The sequence below is a fragment of the Clinocottus analis genome, unplaced genomic scaffold (genome assembly GCF_023055335.1).
Source record: "Clinocottus analis isolate CAN_PGR_092001 unplaced genomic scaffold, fCliAna1.0.p SCAF_28, whole genome shotgun sequence".
Lineage (NCBI taxonomy): Eukaryota > Metazoa > Chordata > Actinopteri > Perciformes > Cottidae > Clinocottus > Clinocottus analis.
In genome coordinates, this window is record NW_027176020.1 from 2,104,225 (window position 1) to 2,127,937 (window position 23,713).

At 44.8% G+C, this 23,713-nt stretch overlaps 4 protein-coding genes across 5 annotated transcripts; 3 read left to right on the forward strand and 1 right to left on the reverse strand.

Annotated features, from left to right (window-relative positions):
* Positions 1–1,891: 1,891 nt before the first annotated feature.
* Positions 1,892–2,629, forward strand: LOC137795463 (cold-inducible RNA-binding protein A-like). Its single transcript, XM_068592958.1, has one exon. It carries the CDS (start codon positions 1,902–1,904, stop codon positions 2,418–2,420), a length of 519 nt encoding a protein of 172 aa, XP_068449059.1. The 5' UTR covers positions 1,892–1,901; the 3' UTR covers positions 2,421–2,629.
* Positions 2,630–3,213: 584 nt separating this feature from the next.
* On the reverse strand, positions 3,214–11,968 carry dhcr24 (24-dehydrocholesterol reductase). Of its 2 annotated transcripts, XM_068592869.1 has the most exons (10): positions 11,069–11,199; positions 10,106–10,286; positions 9,861–10,016; positions 9,360–9,465; positions 8,740–8,858; positions 7,391–7,654; positions 6,545–6,688; positions 5,058–5,255; positions 4,786–4,964; positions 3,214–4,124 (listed from the first exon to the last, which is right to left on the reverse strand). In XM_068592869.1, the coding sequence occupies exons 2-10, from the start codon at positions 10,151–10,153 to the stop codon at positions 3,971–3,973; spliced, it is 1,368 nt and encodes a 455-aa protein (XP_068448970.1). In that variant the 5' UTR covers positions 10,154–10,286; positions 11,069–11,199; the 3' UTR covers positions 3,214–3,970. The 2 variants fall into 2 exon arrangements, with proteins under 2 accessions (XP_068448970.1, XP_068448969.1); XM_068592868.1 differs by lacking the exon at positions 10,106–10,286 and having other exon boundaries at positions 11,069–11,968.
* A 1,728-nt stretch (positions 11,969–13,696) lies between these two features.
* Positions 13,697–16,020, forward strand: si:dkeyp-51f12.2 (uncharacterized protein LOC100151460 homolog). The gene is made up of 2 exons (XM_068593023.1): positions 13,697–14,136; positions 15,742–16,020. The coding sequence occupies exons 1-2, from the start codon at positions 13,820–13,822 to the stop codon at positions 15,977–15,979; spliced, it is 555 nt and encodes a 184-aa protein (XP_068449124.1). The 5' UTR covers positions 13,697–13,819; the 3' UTR covers positions 15,980–16,020.
* A 3,429-nt stretch (positions 16,021–19,449) lies between these two features.
* si:dkeyp-51f12.3 (uncharacterized protein LOC107988041 homolog) lies at positions 19,450–22,594 on the forward strand. The gene is made up of 3 exons (XM_068592870.1): positions 19,450–19,560; positions 19,787–20,115; positions 22,371–22,594. Exons 2-3 carry the CDS (start codon positions 19,850–19,852, stop codon positions 22,528–22,530), a joined length of 426 nt encoding a protein of 141 aa, XP_068448971.1. The 5' UTR covers positions 19,450–19,560; positions 19,787–19,849; the 3' UTR covers positions 22,531–22,594.
* The last annotated feature ends 1,119 nt before the right edge of the window (positions 22,595–23,713 follow it).

Consider the following 23,713-nt stretch of genomic DNA (forward strand, 5'->3'; position numbering starts at 1 on the left):
CTCGTTTCCAATCTCTTTTTAGCTTTAGTAATAAATCTAGTTTTATAGGGCTTAACGGGCCCAAACCGAGCGGTAGCGCTGTGGTTCAACCAGGTTGAGGTTCATTAAACACGAGGGACTCAAAATGTCTGCTAAAATAGTTGAACGGAACAAATACGTAGGTGTATACTTTATTAAAACCAAGAGGGTAAAAAGGCAGCAAGCGCGTTACGTAGTAATCCTGAAAATATGCAGAAAGTATAGAAAATGCTCAATGTGAACTATAAAAGCATATCATTTTAACAATGTAAGTGTATCTACAGTACAAGCTTTGCTAGTTGATTCAATTGCAGGATGATTTCACGATCTGGTAATGTATGCCCCAGAGTAGTAGAGCTGGTTCTATAATGTTAAAATACTTTCTTTTTTTTTTATTAACGAGACAGTAACTCTAAATGAAACGTGGTGTTCCTTTCCAAAGCTGTGCGTGTGGAGATACTCAGATTGGGGAGATATATTTTATATGCCTACATTTGAATGTCATGTTGTCTTATCCCGGCAGCCCGTGAAAACACAGTTGTCTTATTTTATAATTTCATGATCCCTTTAACATTTAAACAGTATGGCTGACTAGATATTTAACTTTTGTAAAAAAAAAAATAATCAAAATGCCAGTTTGACTTATGTAAACTATTTTGACACTTCAAATGTAGTTATATTTTGACTGGTCAACACATTTAACTTAATTACAGATATTAGCAATTCATTTCTCACTAAAAATAAACGGGCATCTAGTTTGAATTCCTACATGCGTAAAAATGATTGTGACTATTTGAGATGTGACTTCACATATGATAGCATAAGTATAAAAACAATGTATGTTCTTTAATTAGAAAATATAGATGAGAGATGCATTAGTGCAAAGGGGGTTCATGTGATGAAGTGAACAGTACATGCCACATAGTTGTGAAAGACAAATAAAACAAAATGAGTTTAACAGGGGATTTAAATATTTAAAGTAGAAACAGGAACGGTAAGAACATATTGGCATACCCATTGTGTTTTGTGATATTGTATTGATTTAACAGTATATTGGTCACGAATCACTTCAATCTGTATATATAATACTGCTATTGTGGATTCTTTACTTTTTTTATTTATATGACTTGTATTTTTATTTTACTATGTGATGATGCTGGATGTCACAGAGACTGATTACATAAAGTACTTTTTTAGTGCATATGTAGGTGTATTTAACTATCGCAGTTTTCCAAATATATATGTTTTTGTACGAATTTATCATATATCTCCTTGTATTAGATTATATAGATCATGTTGTTGTAACTAATCATAAACATTTGTTTAATCATCGATGACCAGAGGTAAAATACAAGCTAACGTTAGGCTAACGGAAACTACACCGCGGTCGCAGGACTTTTAAAGTCACCATGACGTCATCATGGTTTTACCACAGCTGACCGACCAAAACAGCTTTGTGAGCCCGAACTCGCGGGACATTTTCCGGCTCGATCAGCCGCGCGCGTGACGGTCCCCGCCAACGTGCCGATCCGCTCCACTTCGCACGAGCTCCGGAGATAACGGTTCAGCAGCGTTTTGCACACGGCGACTAAATCCTCCGCAGTCTAAATGAGTCCCCCCGCAGAGGCAACGTATAAACCGGTTTCCCCCCCCCATTGCGCCGGGGTTCATGCTGTGTCTGTCATTTTTAATGGCGAAAGTCGTGCGTTTTGGTGGGTTTTATTCGGCGTTTCCGCCATTTAAAAAAAAAAGAAAAAAGATACGGGGGCTCGTTTGACCGGATGTAGATCGGGGACATAATTTCCAGCGACACAACCTCCCGTCCCTTTTCCGTTATTCACTTCGTGTTGTGTTGGCTTTCTGCTAACTGAAATCTCATCACCATGTCGGATGAAGGGAAACTGTTCGTGGGGGGCCTGAGCTTCGAAACCAACGAGGACACCCTGGCCGCTGCGTTCAGCAAATACGGCGCCATCGAGAAAGTCGACGTAATCCGGGACCGAGAATCCGGTAACTCTCGCGGCTTCGGCTTCGTGAAATTCGAGAACGTCGAGGACGCCAAAGACGCGCAGGAGGCCATGCACGGCAAGTCCCTGGACGGCCGCTCCATCCGCGTGGACGAAGCCGGAAAGGGCGGGCGCGCCCGAGGAGGCTTCGGCGGGAGAGACTCGCGAGGGGGAGGAGGATACGGCGGGAGAGGAGGAGGCGGCGGCGGCTACAATAGCGACCGGAGCTACGGAGACCGAGGGTTTCAGTCGGAGGGGCGGTACGGCGGGAGCTCGTACCGGAGCGGCGGAGGAGGTGGCGGCGGTGGGCGCGGCGGCTACAGAGGCCGGTCTCACGGTGGATACGAGGACCGCAACTCATCCTACCGGGACGGCTACGACAGCTACAACGAGTAAACACCGCCCCACTGCGACGTCCTCGCGTTGTGTCCCAAATACGCGCTCCTCAACTCAAACCACAAAGATGTCGGCCTATTTATTGCCGAGCTTCGTTTTGTAATTTATTTATTTATTGTCGCTCGAGCATCTTAAGAAAAAAAAATGTACCTATTAGTTTTGTTTGTTTTATTCCTTAAATAAACCATGTTACAAATTCAAGAAAGAAACAAAAACTCTCATATTTCCTCTATACCAGAATGATAATGTATACAGGTGCAATACAACTCTATGGTTCCACTAAAAACGAGTTCCACCCGACACTATTTTGAAGTGGCACCACAGGCACAGATTGGTTTTTAGAAGTACAAACAACCCACATGGAAACTATATTATAGATATACATGCTTATAAATTATACCAATCCAACATGTCAATTTTATTTCCAGAATTACATGTTAAACCTGTAATTTAGGACAACTTGTAGATATATACAATGGACATTGCCAAATTAGAATTATAACAAGTCAAATTTAAAGATGTGCAAATGAATTTGAAGAGAAGTTAATGGTAAAAGCTGACTGTTTCAATTAAGATCCAGATATTTACAATAATCCACAATCAAAAAATGGATTATAAAATATCAAGACATAAACAATTGTTTAATGCTAAAACGGCTACGGATTACATGTTAAAAGTGCTGGCCATTGTACTGTTATATAATTGTCTAATTCATAACTAGTAAAGACTTGTTAGTCACTGGTTTGCTGGGATACCTTTCAGATCACACACACGACAACCCCCCCCCCCCATGTATTTTTTACCCTTTTATTTAAAGTAGGTGAAATCAGTATTGATGAGCGTTCTGGTTTATTTAACATGCCAACGCATGTCGAGAAGTTGAAGGATACAGAAGGACGAGTGATCAGCTTTACACTGTGCTGGTATTTAAAAAGTCCCAAAAATACATTAGTTTCAAATGTTTGCATCGTCAGCCGTGAACTATTATTACGACATCTTCAGAATCTTTATTTTAAAAAATCAAAACAGGAGTGCTGGTGATATGAAGTTGCTGTTGGAATTGGCATCCGAATATATATTTTTTGGTTACTCTTTTTCCCATACATTTATGACAAAAGTTTATATTTCAAAAATATGTGCAAGACTCCAATTAGGAAGTCGTGTGCTAGGGTATGGCACTTGTAGATAAGGCTGACCGGTCAGGGAAAATAAAAAGGTGTATAGAAATATGTTAAACGCTCTGTGAGGAACACCTGGGATAACGTAGGAAAACAAAGCAGAAAGTACACAAAGGAACAAGTACAACACACAGAAAATGTTTCTGAGCAATGAATGTTAAAAAAAGCTAAATGTGTAAAGGAGAAAGGGGAAATGAAAATACATTCACGACATCCAATACTTGTGCTCCTGCTTCACTGGCTCTGAGACACGGCTCGAGGTGATGGGAGACAACCCGTCAGCTCGTACTTGTGTGCGTGGAGCAGCTCGCTGCTTTGTGTGAAACAGTTCGTCTGTGTTCAGTTGGAGACGTCCGGCCGAGGTCAGGGGGGTCAGTGTCGGGCGGATTTGCAGATTTTGTCGTAGACCTCGGGGAAGGCGTCCTTACAGCCGAGCTCGTCCCTCAGCCGGTGGTACAGCCGCCCGTCAAACATCTCCCAGAACTCCTCTCGGTCCATGTATACGTCTGCATACAACATCTGGAACCTGATGGAGGAGCGAGCGCTGACGTCATCATGTCTTCTTTGCTTTAGTGCTAGCTGGCTAGCTAAAGCACTAACAACGAGATAGCGTTGTGTATGTGACATCCTCTTTTAAACTTTTTTCTGTGCAATACGTTGAAACATCTTGTTTCAGCTTTATTCTTCTTGTAAAATACAAGGGCTTGGTCAAAATTGAATAATTATCAGTTATCAATCATTATTCTGTTGGTTGAAGGTCCGCCTACTCGTGACTCTGCTTTAGTCTGAACATATTTAATATTTTTCTTTGCATCTCTAGTGTCAATAGAAGTCCTGGATGTGAGATAACAGACACGTTACAAACAGGCATCCCCCCTTTTCCATCTCCTCCTAGCAGCGAGCGTCCCGTCTGCCTGACTCATTGATCTCCTATCTGACTGAGGTCTGTGTCCCGATCGATGACTCCCAAATATCGTTTACCGCCCCTCGGCCGCGCGTCGATAAATCCGTGGCGCTGGAGTCATAGACGGACTTCTGATCTCACTAGAACTAATTTGTACTTTTACTAACACAGAATCATGTGAAAAGCTGCAGAGTTTAGTACATTTGAACCAAATCTCCTCCTGATAACAAAGATGTCTGCTCGTGGTCCCAGACGCCTCGACCCCGTGTCATCAGAGACTCACCCGTGCACGTCTCGGACAAACTTCTCCAGCTGGCGCGTGGACGCCTTGGCCTCAAAGTGTTTGACCCTGGGCTCCCCGTAGGCGCCGATGTCCACGTACAGCTCCTCCTCGGGCCCTTTGGGGTGGACCATGCCTCTGCCGGGGGGCAGCAGGAAGGGACACAGCCACAGCGGGTACACCTGGAAAACACAGCGGACACGGCGGGAGCTTCAGAACGGGGCCCGGTGAAGGTGGGAGGGGCTTAATCCGCAGATGTGGTCCCGCCCCCTTACCTCGACGTCCTGGTGGAAGCGCGTGATGGCGGCCTGCAGCTCCTTCATGGGCACCAGCATGTCCTGCACCACGTGGTGCTGCTCGTACAGCCGGCGGATGGTCTCGCCCTGCGTGAGCTTCAGCAGGGAGATCTTGGGAGGAACCATCCAGCCGAAGAGCCAGCGGAACGCCGGGTTGTTGCCGAAGGGGATGATGTCCTGGAGGAGGAGGGGGAAAGAAGACAAGAGCACACACAGGCGGGGGTGACGTGGCGTCCCATGATGCATTGTGCTCCAACAAGCGAATCAATTAGCAATTAAGCACCAAAAAATTACTTTTTTTTTTCTTAAATCTGCTTTAAATTAAATATTTTTGGGACATCGGAAGCACTTTAAAAGATGTTTTTTCATTAATCCGCACACTTTTCATGAATTATTATCCTCTGCAGCTCGATTAACTAGTTAAAAGTGAAATAGTTATCAGTAGTTTAAATTTCACTAGTATTTTAATTACAAACTATGAATATAAATATATGTTACGATGTAAATATGTACAATAATATGAATTACTATGTAAATATGATTTTAATAGAATTACATCTAACATCTGAATGCATGTGGTTTAAATGATACTCTTTAAAAATTCCAAGACGTCATTTAAAGAGCTGCAATGTCTTTAAAAAAATAGTCAACAATGTCAATAAAAGTAAAACAAAAAAATAACCTAAAGTGTGCTGGGTTACCGCGGTTTTGGATCATATGGCTGAAGGATTATAACCTGATAAAAGAGGAGGAGGGTCTCATACATTTTATAATAATAATAATAATAATAATAATAATAATAATAATAAAATACTTGCTTTTTGAGCATTTTTGAGTACTTAGAAAAGCGCCATATACAATTAAAGTATTATTATTTTTATTAAATGGAAGATTGTTCCACAAAAATACCACATCTCATGATCATATTATGTTGTTTTCCTTCATGTATGTATTTCTACATGCAGTCCTCTCGTCCTCCAGCAGAGGGCAGTCACAACCTTCCAAAAAGCGCCAAACGCTCTCACGTCTCCGGCAACAATCACAACATTTGTGGATGTGATCAAAGCCGGTTCTGCGGGCCTTCCCTCCTCTGCATCGTCCACAGAACAAAACCCTCAACGAGGAAAACCGGAGAGCAACCGAAAGCCCCGAGATGCTCCTGAAGGCACCGCCCCACCCGACGCCATGCATAATTCATCGCACCACACTTAGTGTTACAGAACACAAAAGGATGCCAAGCCCTTCTCACTAATGGATAATGGTGTGTGCGCGTGTTTGTGTGTGTGTGTGCGTGTGTGCGTGCATGTGCCACATAAAGAGCATTAGAGTGTAATAAAGAGAAGTGAGCAAGGAGTTGATGACGAGCTAATATCTGGTAGAAATGTGCAGGAGCTTAATGTAACCCAGAAGCTTGAGGAAACGACGTGTGTGTGTGTGTGTGTGTGTCAGTGCGTGTGTGTGTGTACCTGGAGCTCCCAGAAGATGCTGCGTGTGTGTCTGTGGTAGTACTGCCTCAGAGGGATGTACTCCACTGCGGCGCGGCCGTCCTTCAGGAAGCTCTCCACGTGTTTGAAGAACCAGGGTTTGAAGTGGAGGCCGATCCTGTTGATCTGATGGAGGAGAGGACGGAGGAAAAGATGGAGGAGAAGATGGAGGAGGACAAAGGAGAAGATGGAGGAGAGGACGAAGGAAAAGATGGAGTGTAAAAGGTCATTTTTCTGCACGATCTTCACACGTTTTGTGTCTCAGTGACTAAACAACTTCTTGACATTGGTCCAGTTTTGAGGGAGAACGAGATCGCCTCCCTGACTTGTTGGTCTTAAATGTGTTTGAATGTATTTGCAGTTTGTTATTGACAATTCATGGAATTTTACATGTGCAGTAAAAAATAAAAATAAATACAAGTTATAAATAAATAATAACATTTGAAATAAAAACAAACATAATAAATACACATATTAAATAATTACATTTAAAATAAATAATTACATTTAAAATAAAAATGAAAGCAAACATTAATACATAAAAAATAAATAATTACATTTAAAATTCAAATAAACATAATAAAAATAAATACACAATTACATTAAAATAAATAAATAAATGATTACGCCTGTCCGCCTCTATTTATTTATTTTTGCACCCACTGAACGTCAGTTAGCTGCAGCGTCTCCTTCAAAGTGACCAATCTTTCCCAAACTCTCGTCCTCTGTTAGTCACACAGACACAAAAACATGAACATAAAGGCCCGGGTTGAAATATCTCTTTAAAAATGTGACGCAACAGGTCGTAAACAAGTCAAAGCCGCTCACCTTCTCCGGCTCGGCGTGGTCCGTCATGGTTCCCGTCATGACGACGGCGGCGTCCCGGCCGTACTGGAGTCCCTCCACGAACGCGTTCTCCTTGTTCTCCGACGCCTCGGTGAAGCGCTTGCAGATGTTCTCCAGCCCCGTGACCGGCTCGTAGCGCAGCCTCACCCAGGCCTTGGCGGGCACGATTTTGATCTCGGCCGCCACCAGGAACCCCAGGGTGCCGCAGGACCACGGGACGGCGTGGAACAGGTCCGAGTTCTCCTCCTGCGGCGCCGGAAGAGAAGACGGATACTAAACCAAAGACACGTCTAAGACGATGAATGCGGTCTCTGAGTTCCGGGTTCCTAACGTCCGTCTATCTGTAAACATGTCGGCTTTAACAAGGAAACCATTAGCAAACCTCACAGCCTCTCCACAAGGAGACCACAAGGAGACCACAAGGAGACCACTGGACCATTACGCAACTTCTACTGCAACTCTAGGACTCACATCACAAGTTCTCTCTCCTGACCACCAGGGGGAGACTCCTCTGGTTGTATAGAAGTCTATGCTTCATGTGTTAAAGCTGCATTCTCTCTCCTGACCACCAGGGGGCGACTCCTCTGGTTGTATAGAAGTCTATGCTTCATGTGTTAAAGCTGCATTCTCTCTCCTGACCACCAGGGGGCGACTCCTCTGGTTGTATAGAAGTCTATGCTTCATGTGTTAAAGCTGCATTCTCTCTCCTGACCACCAGGGGGCGACTCCTCTGGTTGTATAGAAGTCTATGCTTTGTGTCTCAATCTCTAGTTTCAAGGCTCCTCCCCTCGAGTCTCGCTTCTGGTTTTAAAAAAAACAAGATGGCGACGGCCAAAATGCCAAATTCAAGGCTTCGAAACAGCACGTCCACAAATCAACGTCAGTTTTGAGAAACCTTACAAGTGGATTATTTCCATGATTAACAGTCTAACAATATCTCTCTGAAGAGACTTTAATACCCGTCATAAGATAACTTGCAGCGATGTCAAATGTAATTCAACGCGCGTTGAGCTCGACCCAGACGGTTCTTCTTACCGGCGAAGCTCAAATCTGACAGAGCGGATGCGTGTTCACTCAGTCGGTGACATTCATTAGCTCTCGGCTCAAAAATAGAAAACAGCTGGAGCTGTTTCCGTAAACAGGAAGCACCATTTGTGACGGAGCTATTTAGATTTTTGCCATTTCACTTGTGATCTGAGCTTTGCTCCTCGAACATGTTAAGCTTGAACTCGGGGGGGGGGGGGGGGGTCCGGCCGCTAACGAGGAGGAGGAGGGCGAAGCAGGTGGTGTAGGTGACGGGGATGTGCGGCGTTGCCACGACCGATACTCACCTCGGTGCAGCGCACCAAGCTGCCGTCGGCGAGGACCAGTTCGAATGCGACGCAGTTGTGCTGAAACAGCCCGTGGATGTGAGAGGACGACTCGATGCCCGTGCCCATCACCAGACCACCTGAGAGACGAGGCAGAATGAATATCTGTAATTCAATATCTTCTCCAGGTGGGCCAACACACACACACACAGGAGCCGAAAGCAGCGTTCGCTTGCCAGGAGGTGAGTGTGTGTGTGTGTGTGTGTGTGTGTGTCTCTGCTTGGACATCAGGATAAATGAATGCACCGCTTGCCTGATGGGAAAACATTAGATTGCTGATGCGCAATTTATGGCATCAGGGAATCCATTATGAAACCCGATCCAGGGGGTGCTTCCAACGCTGCAGCCATTTCCTCCCAGTTTTTCGTCTCCTGAGCTACAACATCAATCCGCTAACACAATTAGAGAAGTCGCCGGTGCTCTAAACAGGATACGGAGGAGGAGGAGGAGGAGGGGGGCATTGATGGAGGAGATCTGCCTCACAGGACAATGATGATGTGGAAATCATCATTTCTAGAAACCAGAGGGGCCCACAGATGATGCCGCTCTGTGACGGTTACCCAGAAAGCACAGCGACGTACCCACAGTGAGGTCATCCAGTTCGGGCAGCACCGGCAGCGTCCAGCCAATGGAGGTGAGGAGAGCGGTCACCTGACCCATGTTGGCCAGCGGCTCAACTCTCACCACCTAAACAAACAAAACAAAGACCAACGTGAGCGAAGGCCAACGATACAGAATCCAGCCAGATACACGGGATCGGTTCAGGTCAAAACTGGTTTAATCCCTGCAGATTACCAGAAGTCCAAGGTGGCTAGTGACAGAAGCATTTGGATGAACTTGTGTTAACAAGCTAATATGCGCATAATGCTAACATGCAGATGTTTAATGTTAGCAGGTTTAATGTTTACTATGTTCCCCATCTTAAGCTAGCACGCTAATATGTTCACAATGCTAGCATGCAGATGTTTAGCAGGTGTGATGTTTACTATGTTCACCATCTTAGTCTAGCATGCTAGCGTGCTAAAGTGAGCACGATCCACAAAGTGGAGGCGGGGCTGATGGGATTGATTGCATCCTCCCACCTGCCTCTTCGTGTCCACCTCCAGGATGTCCATCATGTTGATCATGATGTTCTTGTGGGTTTTCTTGTACTTCCCCACTCGGAGGGACACGGTGAGCCAGCCGGGTCGACCCGTGCACATGTGGGTCTTACTGCCGTCCTTCTTCCACTCGCGCACCTGAAAATGTGGGACGAAGGCAACAAGTCGTTATCGACAGTGAGCCATTTCAACTCCTCAAAGTATATTTCACGAACGCTGATCCTCACAATTCCTTCACCCCACTGAGCTCTGTGTCTTTCTTCTTCACACATCATTGCCTCGCGCTCTCTCGGGCCTGTGGGTCAGACTGATTCACCTCTACTTCACATCAGATTCCTCTCTCCTGACCGAATCCTTCTAGGAATCTAGGTGTTAGGTGTCTGTCTCGTCTGCTCCTCGAGTCCTCTCCTGCTTACACAGTAAGCATTTAGTCAGACTGTGAACTGATGGGCTAAATTCAGAGAACCTCACGTGAGTCTTAACCCTACGTTGGGATAAAATGGAGGTAAAAAGTGCAGGAAAAGCTCCTAATATTGGCCCCATTTCTGACGTGATTCACTTCATCAATCACTTTCACGATGCCCCTCTAGAAATAAACAATTAGCCACAAAACTAACACACACTGTGTTGCGTAACTTGATTGTTGAACACTCAAACTGATAAGTTGTTGCTTCACTTGGTGAATTACAGGTGAGCATGAACTCACAGGCCTTACAACGTAATCATAGGTGTTGAATATAAAAGAAAATGGAAGCTTTTGCTGATCAATTACAAGCCTGTTACTAACTGTTCCAAGTACGCAATCTTATCAGTTGCGTGCCTGGAAAAGCAAAACGTTGCATAAAAAGAAAGGCAACACTTGTCTAATAATTAATTTACAACAATAACAGAGATAAAGGGACACACTCCTACGTCACAGTGCACCCAAAGTTTGTCTCAATGTATTTAACTTAAAACATCACTGTCCCATTCAGACACACAAGTTGTTCACTACCCATGATGCCTTGCAAAACAGGTAAATCCTCATTCTATTCATGGTAGAGGTGTCATATAGAGCACGGTTACTTTTTTTAAATGAATGTGTTTTGTGTGTGTAGGGGTCAGGGTCCAGTTCACACACACACCACACACACACACACACACACACACACACACCTGTGAGAGTACAGGTGATGATGCTGGCGGCTCACCTGTCGCTGGATGTCGCGCACGCGCTCGTCGTGCAGCTTGGGCGCAGAGCACATCTTGAAAATGAGCCACGCGCGCACATAGTAGTACACGTCAAAGACGACGGAGAGCGGCAGCAGGAACAGACACACGAAGATCCACCGCTGGTGGACGATGACGTAATCGAGACCCTTGATTTTGATCCACAGCAGGAACGTGACGACCACGCCGGCTAAATACAGCAGCGGGTCCATGGCGTCCGGTCGGCTCGGCCTCTGAACTACAAGTATCGCTCGCACTCGTTCAGGCTTTTGTATTATTTAAAAGTTAAACGGCCCCTGAGCGCCGGGACATCGATTAGCTCTGGTCGCGTCTTCACCGCGATAGGTGAATGTTGTCGAGGGGGAACCCTCGTCCTCTGTTCCCCCGCTGATTGGTCAGAAATGCTGAAGGGGCGGGATCGAGCCCAACACGCGTCACGCTCATTGGTCGAGCGAGTGACCGTTGGGGATTCGAGAGCGGTAGCCTCGCTGAAGTTGGACCAATCAGGACGCAGCGAGGCTGTCACACCATGGCACTGTTACAGAACGATTATCATGTCAGCCAACCTGGGTTCAAACTGCTCTATTTGAAGAAGAAACACAGTTAAATAACTAATCAAACCTCATCATTAATCCCCACAACTGTGAATATTCTGAGATTTAGTCATATGCACCTAATACATTATATCAGGTCTTTGTTGTGTTACTATTGTCAATATTAAAGTATAGCAGGGCCTGTACCAACTCTCATACAACTTTATTTGACATCTATGTGTGCACTGACACAAAGAATAGTACTTTTTTTGTTGCATTGCTTCAAATGTATTTACATAAATTGGACAAATAACGGTAAAGAATAGAACGCACTGGAGTATGTGAAAACTGAGTGTATACTGTAAGTACTGTAGAAAATATATTAAAAAAGATATGAGAAAAATATGTGTAGGTGTCTCGTCCATATAGAAATGATATAGGCTTAAATGTTTTTTAAAACACACCAATGACCAACAATGAATAAAATACAATTTCAGTAAAATGACAATTTAAGTGTTTTTGAATTGTAATTATTTAACTGGAGAATTATATTTATTGATGTATCATTTTCCTTTTATGTTTAATTTGGTCAAATAGTCTCATAATCGCCTCACGGTCGAGTCAAGTTGCACAAATGTCTTCAAATGTCTCTCAATTCTTTCTGAGTAGACATTTATAATTGTCATAATGGGAACTTTACATTCTCGAATTACGTCCAAAGTTTTGACCTTTGACCTTTGAAATTGACCTTTGCAAGAAGTCACGTCCACGAGGATAACCGCTCCTCGAGGTCGTCCATCGGCTCATCCTGTCAACACACATAACTTGTACATATTGTAGCGTTGCTGTTGAACCTCCAGCCTCCCCACCGCACAATTTTCCAAAATTGTGTGCACACAAACCAGCGGTGTTACGCAGAAGAATGTGCCATATTTGCCAAATATCATGCACGGTTAATGTTTCTAAAAAAAAAAATAGGTCGGTGACTATTTCCTGGAGCTGGAAGATGAAGGTTCTCATCCTCTCCAAGTCGCGGTACATTTAAGTCCAGCTATTATGACCATTTTAATAAATCATGCTTTGTGGCTACTGCTCTCATTCGTCTCACACAAATCCAAAGAATATAAATAAAGTCTCCCGTCTCTGTTTTACACCGATATCAAAGTCTCTCTGCTGTGAATAGCTCCTGTGACTTCTATCCCATTCAGCTTGTGACGGCTAAAAACAAAAAAAATGGAGGCGTCTCTGCGTATTGATCCTCCACTCCCGCATTCAATTATTAATCAAAGTTACTGGAAAAAAAACACAAGAATGAACCTTTAGACTCGGGTTTCTCTCCACCGCCTCTGTGTGTATTTGTAACATGTGATTGTTCTGTGATTTCCACCAAAATAGAAACACATTTGCTGTGATCTATTTGTTTAGTTTAGTCTCTATAATGTGTCAAATTAATATGAATTGCACGGAGCAGAAAAACAAAAGCCTCTCGGTTAAAACTTAGATCAGTCAAATCAAAGCAGATTTTCTGTCGTCGTCTTGCAAATAAACTCAACTGCTGAACATTCAACTCATTTTTCTCAATTTGAACGTCGTAACCCGACACAGTGAGGCATTAAAAGCACGAATAAAGGCCTAAAACACTCTGCTTCTTGTCCAATACGTCCATTTATGTTGAGGGAAAGCTGTCTCTCTCTCACACACAAACACACACACACACACACACACCCCCCCTCAGACACATTAGACAGAGGGAGGGTGGGGCGCCAGTAAAGATTTCTTAATGGGCTCTGCCGTCCTCTCGTCCATCTGCTCTGATGATAAACACAGCGAGCGTCCTGATGCGCATCAAAGCTTTCTCTCCGGTTTATTTTTACTTATTTTTCCACCGACAAAACTATTAATTTGAGCACTTTTTTTCTTTTTTTTACGCCAGCGAGCTGCCGATCTACAGAGCGAGGAACCGACACTTGTGTGAACCAGTCCTGAGAGATGGAAATTATGGGAACAAATAAGTAAGAATCAAGGAGCTTCTTCTTCCTTTTTTCTTTCTTTTTTCCTTTTTCTTTTGGACTTCTGTCACTGTGGGAGAGTAAATATCTTTTGGATGTCAGGTCAGTGTCAGCGTCCCCCATCCAGCCGGTCACAGCCCTGAGCGTTAACCCCCCCTCTAGGAAACAGTCGCGGTGCTGCAGGAGGAGGATGATGCCTTCCCTGCACCACGGAACCATCTTCATCGGAGCCTTCCTCATCGTGACCGGGGGCTCCACCGCCTTCCTGGCCTCGTACCAGAGCCGCCTGCAGGCCTTCTCGCTGTGCTGCGTGGTGCTCGGCGTGGTGATGCTCATCCTGGGGCTGTTCTGGGCCATGAACAGCAAGAGCGCCGCCAACTACAACCACCAGGAGTTCGACCCCGAGTGCCCGCATTACCCGTACGACTACCCCAACTTCGGCGGCCACGCGCTCTTCACGCCACCGGGGAGCCGCTTCCCAGAATCCCAGTCGGTGTTTCTGCCGAGGTGGGTTGAGAAAATATTTATATGCATTACATGTTTTTTTAAGTATGGACAATTTGGTCTTAAAGCCAGAAAATAAGTATTGTGTCTTACATGGATTTGGATAGAAAACAAGTTTATTTAACCCAAAGAATGTATTTCTATGAAAGCCTATGAAAGTCTATGAAAGAACATTGTTACCATCCGGTACATTGTTACTATTCGCTACATTGTTACTGTCTGCTTCATTGTTACTGTCTGCTTCATTGTTACTGTCTGCTTCATTGTTACTGTCTGCTTCATTGTTACTGTCTGCTTCATTATTACTGTCTGCTACATTGTTACTGTCTGCTTCATTGTTACTGTCTGCTTCATTGTTACTGTCTGCTTCATTGTTACCTTCAGGGTCCAACATCTGCACATTTTCAAGAAAAAAGTCCACTTTCATTTCAATTTCTTGTCAAATTTGGACGTGTTCAGCTCTGGGTGACTAAGTTAATTTATTAGTATCCCTTCTAACAACGCCCGGAAGAGATACACATTTATCATGAAAAAAAGAAAAGTTAAAGAAATTTTGCGCTATTTTAGGAAATACATAATAAATATATAGGTGGAATGATTCATACCATTAGTTGGCTGACCAGTGACGTAAAGTGGTGAGGACAGGCCCCAGTGTAGGCCTAACACACACTCTCTCACACACACACACACACACACACACACACACACACACACACACACACACACACACACACACCCGGCCTTCACCTACTACATGTCCAAGAGAGAAGCACCAACTCAAGGAGACTCAAAATCAACATAAAGAAACAAAACAGCTGCAAAGAGAAACAAAGAGACCAACGAGAGTTTGACAATGATAATTTAAATGTTTAAAAGGGGCAAAACACACAAAGAGACTCTTAATGACCACAAAACAATTATTAACAAACCCAAACTGAATACAAAGAGACACAAAAGTACCACAAAAAGACACAAAACAACCATGAAGAGACACAAACCAACTAAAAAGAGACTTAAAACCACCACAAAGAGACACAAAATGACCAAAGAGAGACTCAAAACAAACGCAAAAGGCACAAAAGAACCACAAAAAGTGCCTAAACCACTACACAACTTGCTTGTCTTGGTGGTTTTGGGGCCTTTTGCGTGTCTGTGCTCGGGGCCCCGGTGTCTCATCATCCGCCTGTACGTAAACAAGAGTGTTATTGATCTTTTCGACTGACTCTCAGGAATAAAATGACTGTACTGTCTGTACGTCCACAATGTCAAAACTAATATTTAACTCAGCTAGCTAGCTTAGTAGCTAGCTCAGTAGCTAGCTTACTAGCTAGCTCAGTAGCTAGCTCAGTAGCTAGCTTGCGCCGCTGTAATCCAAAGACTGTTAGCGCCTGCTGCAGGTTAAAAGTGTGTCTCATATTTACGACTTGTGTTTCAAAAGCTTCTTTTTATTTATTTATTCCATTACACCTCTCTGTAACCCGACCCTCGCCTGCTGTATTAGTCAGGAAACACAACTCCACATCTGATCTCTACAAACAACACAAACTGTCCCGTGTATTCCTGCGTCCGCCATTGTTTTTCACACGCATTCGTCCCCTCTCGGCGCAGGACCATGGAGCGCCACAGGCAAGGCGCCCGCGGCGAGGACTTCGACTACCCTCCCATGGACCCCGGCGGCTTCAGCCCGGCGCCGCACCCGCCCACGTGGCAGGAGCCCCCGCCACCCTACGAGGTCGCCATCAAGACCACGTGCAGCTCCACGCACCTGCGCCGCGCGTACTCGGACACGCACCTGGCGTCCGAGCCGCTGTTTGGACGGTCGAGGGAGATCAGCTTCGAGGTGTGAGGCCGCCACGGAAACCCTCAGACCGGAAGACACGCCGTCATTTTACTGGACTCTGCAATAGCGTCGTCTGACAGCGACAAACTCCACCCAAACACTGGAAGCATGCTTCTGTCTGACGGGGCCAGCGGGTCCCAGCATGCCCCCCCCCCCCCCAAGTTACCTGTAATACAAGGCAGGTGTACCAACGCATATCTACATGTACGTGTGGAGAGGAGGAACAGCGAAGTCACCCGCAGCCAGATAAAGAACACCAGAATGAAAGTGTAAGAGAAGAAAGAGAAGTCTGGTTTTAAAGGGTTTTTATGTTGTTTTTAATGTTTTTTCATGTTTTTTCATGGTTTTCTTTTATGTTTTTTTTAATGGTTTTTAATGTATTTTTTTTATTTATGTTTTTAATGTTTTTTTAAACGTTTTTTACTAAAAAAAATGTTTTTAATGTTTTTTATTTATTGATTTTTAAATGTTTTTTTTATGGTATTTAATGTTTTTTTAATTGTTTTTTTCGTATTTTTTTTAATGGTTTTTATGGTTTTTTTTTAATGTTTAAATGTTTTTTGTTAAGTATTTTATGATTTTTTTAAATGTTTTTTTAATGGGTTTTATGGGTTTAAAATGTTTTTATTTAAATGTTTTTTAATGTGCTGGACTATTTTCTTTTTTTTCTGTCCAAGCCTTTTGTGCTTTTTCTCTCCAAGCCTTTATGCTAAGCTAAGCTAACACACTCCAAACACAATTGAGCACACGTCCATTCACACAGAAGAAGATTCATCACAACCAACAGCTGTGATGTTCACTGCTTCAGATGTTTTACACAAAAAGAATAAATACTATTGTTGGATCAGACATACGGGTATAAACAACGGATACGGCACAACACCTTTGTTGGTGTTCTTCTTTTATAACGTGAACTTTTAATCCCTTAAGACATTGATTTACGTAAAACATCGTTTAAATATCGTATTTGCTTGGCAAGATAGTTTGCTTTTTCTAAAAAGTATAAAATTTCTTCAGAGGCAGTCGATCACTTCGCTTGTGTTGGTCCCTCAAAGCTTCTTTATTGACTGTATTTAATTGGAATTAAAATACAGAAAATATAAAATATTATACGACTTTCGCCGAGAGCAGGTTAGTTTAACAGCAAAGTTTTGTGGTACTTTTATCAGTATATTATCGCAGGTATATGGAGTTTGGAGAAACAGACAAGAGTACCAGCACGAGAGAAGAAGTACTGCTGTGGATGTATTTTAGACACAAATAAATTACAGTTTATGTATTAAAGCTGCATTCTCTCTCCTGATCACCAGGGGGAGACTCCTCTGGTTGTATAGAAGTCTATGCTTCATGTGTTAAAGCTGCATTTTCTCTCTTGACTCCTCTGGTTGTATAGAAGTCTATATGAATGACTCTACTTCTCTCTTGATTTATTCCCTCAGTAAACATTGTAATCTCTAGTTTCAAGTCTTCTTCATTACAACATGATGTTCATTTAGTATAATAATCAGAATATAATTTAGGGGCGGGACTACAAGGTGATTGACAGGTTGCTGCTGCTATCAGAGTGGGTCTTTATGTTTCTCCTCTTCAGTCCAAATGTGTCAAACACAAAATTCGTTAACTGGTTGATTAAAAAAAATTAAAAAAAATAAAATGGCATCGCACCCAAAATCCCACCTCAAAAATATTTGAGCCATCCCTTTTGACGAAGCATCAGTTTCCATGGTAACAGAAGCACACAGAGAATCCAGGCTTTAATTTCCGATCGACAAATCTGGATTATCCTCTTCTGTGGGATTCCCCCCGGTGTCCAGCTGGGGCCCTTTTTATTCTTTTATTTCCTCCTTTATGAAACAATGCAGGGATCCTTTGAATGTTTTTATTTCCCCACGTCGGCATGAATGTGCTTCATCGCAGGAAGGATGTGATGATGATGATGATGATGATGGTATTTTTAGTTTGCATGCTCGTCATGATGACCACATTACTTGTTCCACGTCTCAATCACAGCAGCTTACTGGCAACGCAACCTGAGCATTATATCATTTTTAAAAGGATCATATCTGTGTGTTTTGCATATTGTATATTTGCATAAATCATATCATATAATTTCCTTTCCCTATACTTTTTCAATTAAAATTTTTGCAGAGATGTTGAACTTGTTTAAGGAAGTTAATTCACTCCTTCAGCGTGAGGCATTCGAGTGCTGGCGGGAACTTTACTTTGAAAAGTCCAACGTGGAAGTTGAGGAGAAACGTGCTGTTGAAATGTTGAAATCCTGCACAAGAGAGTTTGGCCCAGACCCACAAACACAAACACCACATGACTGTAAAGTGGGACGAATCTCTGTAAGTCACAAATAATTAAAGGAATAAAAAAGAGATGTGGTGTTTTTTTTTGCGTCTGCAGGCAAATTTTCATGAATATAAATCAAAGTGTGCATCGTTGGAAATGACGTCAAAGATGCAAAAACAAGAATGCTCCTTTTATTTATTTACATGTTAACTGTTTCCTGTGAGCGCACACAGGCTGCGTGAAGGGAGAGTGTAACATGCAACATGTAACTGTGACATGTAACATGTTATATGCAACATGCAACATGTAACTGTAACATGTAACATGTAACATGTCGGCCTTCACACGACCGAGTCCAGCAGCCTTCAGCGCCTCAGACATAAGAAGCTGCTCACATCGACCACAAATACTGTTATCTTTGACAGCATGACTGGATTCAGCTGCACACACACACACACACACACACACACACACACACACACACACACACACACACACACACACACACACACACACTGCTGCAACAGGAGAGCTGATAGGATCACAGGATGTTGTGACGGTTTTCCTTTTGGAAAAAGTAACTGAAGAGAAAATTTTGCACAATGTTTTTAATGTGTTCAGCTTTATGCATTAAATCAGTGAATAATGACGTCAGACTCCATATATATGAATATATATATATATATATATATATATATATATATATATATATATATATATATATATATATCATGAATATCATGATATATCATGAATTGTCTCATGACGTGTGACTGGACCTCTCCAGCTGCTTCATGATCAATAAAACCCAAAATGTGGTTCCAGTGAAGAAACAAAGGGAACCTATTGTTCTTCTCCCGCTGGCCCAACAGAACCAGCGACAGGCTCAGCCCTGCCCTCCAAGTCCTCGTCACTGGAAACCCTTCCTCATAGAGAAAACACACACACACACACACACACACACACTCACACACTTCCTCACGCTGCACGGAATCCTCCTGCCAGATGAAGCCCCAGCAGCGGCCGATCCACACGCGACAGCCGCTCCTCTCCCGCGGACTGCCGGTGTCGTAATCGCTCCGGAGCCGGATATGCGTCTCCCGCCGCTGCGGGGGAGAAGAAACACGCCAAGAGGAGCGCGCAGCGAGGGAAGGAGGCGCGGCGGGGGAGGAGGAGGAGGAGGAGGAGGAGGAGGAGGCGCAGCACGGGAGTTTCTACCAGGGGAAGACACACAGGGCATCCGAAAGTTGATGAAGAGGAGGAAAAGATATGGTGACGCGACTTCCTATCAGGTACGCGCGCGCGGAGAGGTCTCGATGTTCATCACGGAGCGCAGCGGGATGATTTACGTGTTGCATATCCGCGTTATTCCCTCCACAGTGTCCACTTCCTGATCATATCAAACACACACAAACACACACGTACACGCATGCACACATGGATGCTGTGTGTCTGACGCGCTGCCTTCCTCCTCTTCCTCCTCTTCCTGCTCTTCCTCCTCCCTCTCCTCTCCTGCAGACTCTGAGGGCGCGTCTGTAGCTGCAGGACGCGAGCTCCGAGGCGGCGGGCCCGGGGTGCGAGATGCCGCTCCCCCGGGGCATGCTGCTCTGCCTGGGCGTCGTGCTGATGATCTCCGCGGGGGCCGTGACCCTGGGCTTCGGCCTGGCCCGGCAGTCCGCCCCGCTGTTCGCGCTGGGGCTGTTCCTGTGCATGGGGGGCGTGGCCCTGATGGTCAGCGGGATCTGCATCGCCATGAGGAACCTGCAGGGGGCGGTGCCCGGACACTCCCTCCTGCACCCGCGCACGGGCACGCGCTTCAGCCCGCAGCAGGCCCTGGCTATACAGAGGTAGGCTGACATGTCGGTTGTATAGAAGTCTATAGAAATTTACTGTACTTGTCTCTATTGACCACCAGGGGGCGACTCCTCTGGTTGTATAGAAGTCTATGCTTCATGTGTTAAAGCTGCATTCTCTCTCCTGACCACCAGGGGCCGACTCCTCTGGTTGTATAGAAGTCTATGCTTCATGTGTTAAAGCTGCATTCTCTCTCCTGACCACCAGGGGGCGACTCCTCTGGTTGTATAGAAGTCTATATAAGTGACTCTACTTCTCTCTTGATGTATTCCCTCAGTAAACATTGTAAACATGAGTTTATGTCTCAATCTCTAGTTTCTAGTCTTCTTCTATACAGCGTGATGTTCATTTAGTACATTATGGTCTGTCAGAGTCAAACAGACCATAAAGCAGGGGACGCTTTAGGGGCGGGGCTTACTATGATTGACAGGTCGCTGCAGCTATCAGAGCTGTAGTTGCCCGTATGTAAAAGACAGATTATGTGTCCAACTACAATCAGATCAAGCAGGAGGAAGGCGTCGCTACTTTAGCCCTCGCTTCCTGTTTTGATGCAGGAAGATGAGGTTACAGTGAGCTGTGGGAGCTAGCGAGCATGTGTGAGGGGAGAATGCAAGACTGCTGAAGATGAAGGGAGTGTCATCTTAGTATTTACTTATTTTTGTCGAAAAACAAAATGCTGGACCGAGTTTTGACCTGATTAAGGATGATCACCAAAGTTACGGCAGATCACACACGGCCGACACGCCCGCGTCGCTAGCGAGGCTAAAAACAGCTAACGGAGGACAATGACCGTCGAAAAAAAACAACAAAAAAACAACCCCTTTTTCCTCCAGATAAACAAATCCTCCTGTCCTGAACATTGGAAGCGAAGCACTTACCAGGTTTCCCTCGTGTTGTTCAAGATAAATAAAGACGCGTACAGACAAATACCAGAGCACGGCACGCAGGGAGCCAACAGGCGGTCTGGTTGTTGTTGAACAGACGTCAACACGTCGCCTCTCGTTGAGGATCTTAAAAACACAGCGACTGTGACACCAACACTGGGAAAAGCAACACTTTTTTAGTGTGTTTTGGCCGATTTGAGGAGCAGGTTGTTGGTGTAAACAGCAGCAGGGCGAGCGGCTGACAGACTCCCTCTGGCACGGTGCTCTACGGTGGCCCGCAGGGTCAAGCAGGACACGCTCTGCTCATCGTCCAGCGCCGAGAAACAGAGACGCCGGCAGCAGCATCCATCACGGAGGCTTCCTCTGCAGAGACACGGATGAAACTCAGACGGATCCGTGCGACTCAACAAGAAAAAACTATCTGACAAATGTTCCTCTTGACGGGAAGACGGATCATCCCTCAGGGAATAACACGCAGACGGAAGGATGCCTTTCCTGAACCTTAAGTGTGTTCTAGCTGAAGGAGCATGAAGAGGCTGCTCTTAAATAGTGGAAGGGATATAAAATAAACTACCTGAAGTGTATGAATCGACGGTACCGAAGGAAGTAGAAGTGTAAACGCTGAAAAAAGACGCGTTGGATGAAATGTAATTTGTTCTAGTTTGAGCCCTGAAAGGAGTCGAGGTCACTGAAAAAGGAAGTTGGGATGAAGCGTCCGGCCATCGCTCATGTCTGACAGAGAAAAAACGCTTTATGGACACGTGCAGTAACGACATCGACCACCAGGATGTTTGTAAGGATCTGCAAGAAATGTGTGATTTGATTCCCAGCTTGGAAACAAATAGCGTACGAAGCTACGTTGAAGTGCATTAAGCTACGTCGAAGCAGAAATGTGTGATTTGATTCCCAGCTTGGAAACAAATAGCGTACGAAGCTACGTTGAAGTGCATTAAGCTACGTCGAAGCATTTGCGGCTATGTTGAAGCAAATGCGGCTGCGTTGAAGTGTATGAGGCTACGTTGAAGTGTATGAGGCTACGTTGAAGCGCATTAAGCTACGTTGAAGCATATGAGGCTACATTAAAGCACGTGGGGCTCCGTTGAAGCGCATTAAGCTACGTAGAAGCGTATGAGGCTACGTTACAGGTGAAATGAAGTCGCCACAGCTGACTGTCAGCGGAAGTGCCGAATGATTTGAAGTGTCAGCCGGTGAAATCTAATCGGACACTGAAAGAGAAGCCGTGTGTAAGCAGTAATAGAAGGTAAAGTGTCGGGGCAACTAAAACACTGAAAGGAGTTGAAGTGTCTGCAGCTGTTTAGTCCACTCGTCCTCACCTCTCTCTCTCTCTCTCTCTTTCTTTTCAGGAGGTTGGACCGGATTCGTCGAGAGATGTCGGAGGACTCGGTCACCCGGGCGCCGGAGCCGGAGGAGCCGCCCCTCCCGTCCACGCCGCCGCCCTGGACCATGGAGCCGCCGCCCTCCTACGACACCGTGATGAAGAGCCAGCAGGGCGAGCAGCTTTGACCTCTCGCTCTGGCCGACTTCGTGTTAGTGCCTTTCTTCTTCTTCTTCTTCTTCTTCTTCTTCTTCTTCTCCCTCTTTCTTTGTCTTCGGGTTTCTCAGCGGGAACCTCGATGGGGCCTCCTCTGTGCCTTAAAGGCCGCCGCTCTGAACTCCGTCACCGAGCCAGGAGGCTGCAGCTGCGCGCTACAGACTGTTTGTTCAGGCCGAGCTCGACGCGCCACGAGGGCCTTTTCTTGACAGCCAGCATCTTGCAACTTTTACAACCCAAGTCCAGGGATTCGAGTCCACGGTTTTCCCCCCGGAGACGCCCAAACGAGGATATTTTATTGGCCCCCGCTTGGATTTGTGTGACCTCCTTCCTGTGGCTGCAGAGCTCAACGCGTCAAACGCTGCAAGAGCTTTTCTCACGGGCGCATGTACGTACGGATTCACAGCCCAAACATCTGGATGCAGACGCTGCCAGCTCGCGCTTTAGACGCCATTCAGACTTCAATCAGAAAACTCACCACGTGGACACACGTCAGCAGGACGAGAACGACCTTCAACCTTTTGGAAACCGTGCGCGAAAATCCTCCCGCGCCAATTTTAAGTCCCAGCATGCAATGCTTTGGCATAAAATACATAATTTTTCCATTTTTAAACCAAACCAAACAGTTTTTTGACTGAAACTCCTTCCTAACAGGCCAAGACTTTGTTTTATTGCGTTTCTTGTTGCAGGTTCTGATTCTTTAGGTCCTAATCTTTCCAAAAAGGTGTCTTATTGACGCTCCAGGAGGCCTTTTTTTGGGGAATCTGGCTCATATCATGCTGGATGTTCATAGTTATGATCAAAATATCTTTTAAAAGTGTATTTTTTGCAGATATACATTTTTTTCCCAAGATTTTGCTGAACAAATACATACAATAAACACAAGTTTTGTAATTAATTTGAGTTTCCTACGACGACTCAAACACAGGGAAATATTATCATTTTTAGGTTTAGCCCCTTCGCTAACTGTCTGGCGGGTTTTACGAGCCGGCCACCAGGGGGCGATCAAGATGTCCAAGCCCCAAAAGAAGAGCTCTCACATTGGGGGAAAAAGAACCAACTTCCCGGTACGGGTCAAAAGGTCACGTCGGTGCACTTCCAGGTCATTTTTTACATCCGGTCGTCAAGATTTTTCTGCATCCAGTCGTCCTGTAA

Bases quoted from the DNA above. Each gene is read 5' to 3' on its own strand.
- si:dkeyp-51f12.2 (XM_068593023.1), top strand. From the start codon at position 13,820: ATGATGCCTTCCCTGCACCACGGAACCATCTTCATCGGAGCCTTCCTC. The intron at 14,137-15,741 runs GTGGGTTGAGAA...CTCTCGGCGCAG, and splicing joins CAGTCGGTGTTTCTGCCGAG to GACCATGGAGCGCCACAGGC.
- dhcr24 (XM_068592868.1), bottom strand. From the start codon at position 11,299: ATGGACCCGCTGCTGTATTTAGCCGGCGTGGTCGTCACGTTCCTGCTG. The intron at 7,655-8,739 runs GTGAGTATCGGT...CCGGCGCCGCAG, and splicing joins GCTTGGTGCGCTGCACCGAG to GAGGAGAACTCGGACCTGTT. The intron at 6,689-7,390 runs GTGAGCGGCTTT...CTCCTCCATCAG, and splicing joins ACCACGCCGAGCCGGAGAAG to ATCAACAGGATCGGCCTCCA.
- si:dkeyp-51f12.3 (XM_068592870.1), top strand. From the start codon at position 19,850: ATGCCGCTCCCCCGGGGCATGCTGCTCTGCCTGGGCGTCGTGCTGATG. The intron at 20,116-22,370 runs GTAGGCTGACAT...CTTTCTTTTCAG, and splicing joins CAGGCCCTGGCTATACAGAG to GAGGTTGGACCGGATTCGTC.
- LOC137795463 (XM_068592958.1), top strand. From the start codon at position 1,902: ATGTCGGATGAAGGGAAACTGTTCGTGGGGGGCCTGAGCTTCGAAACC.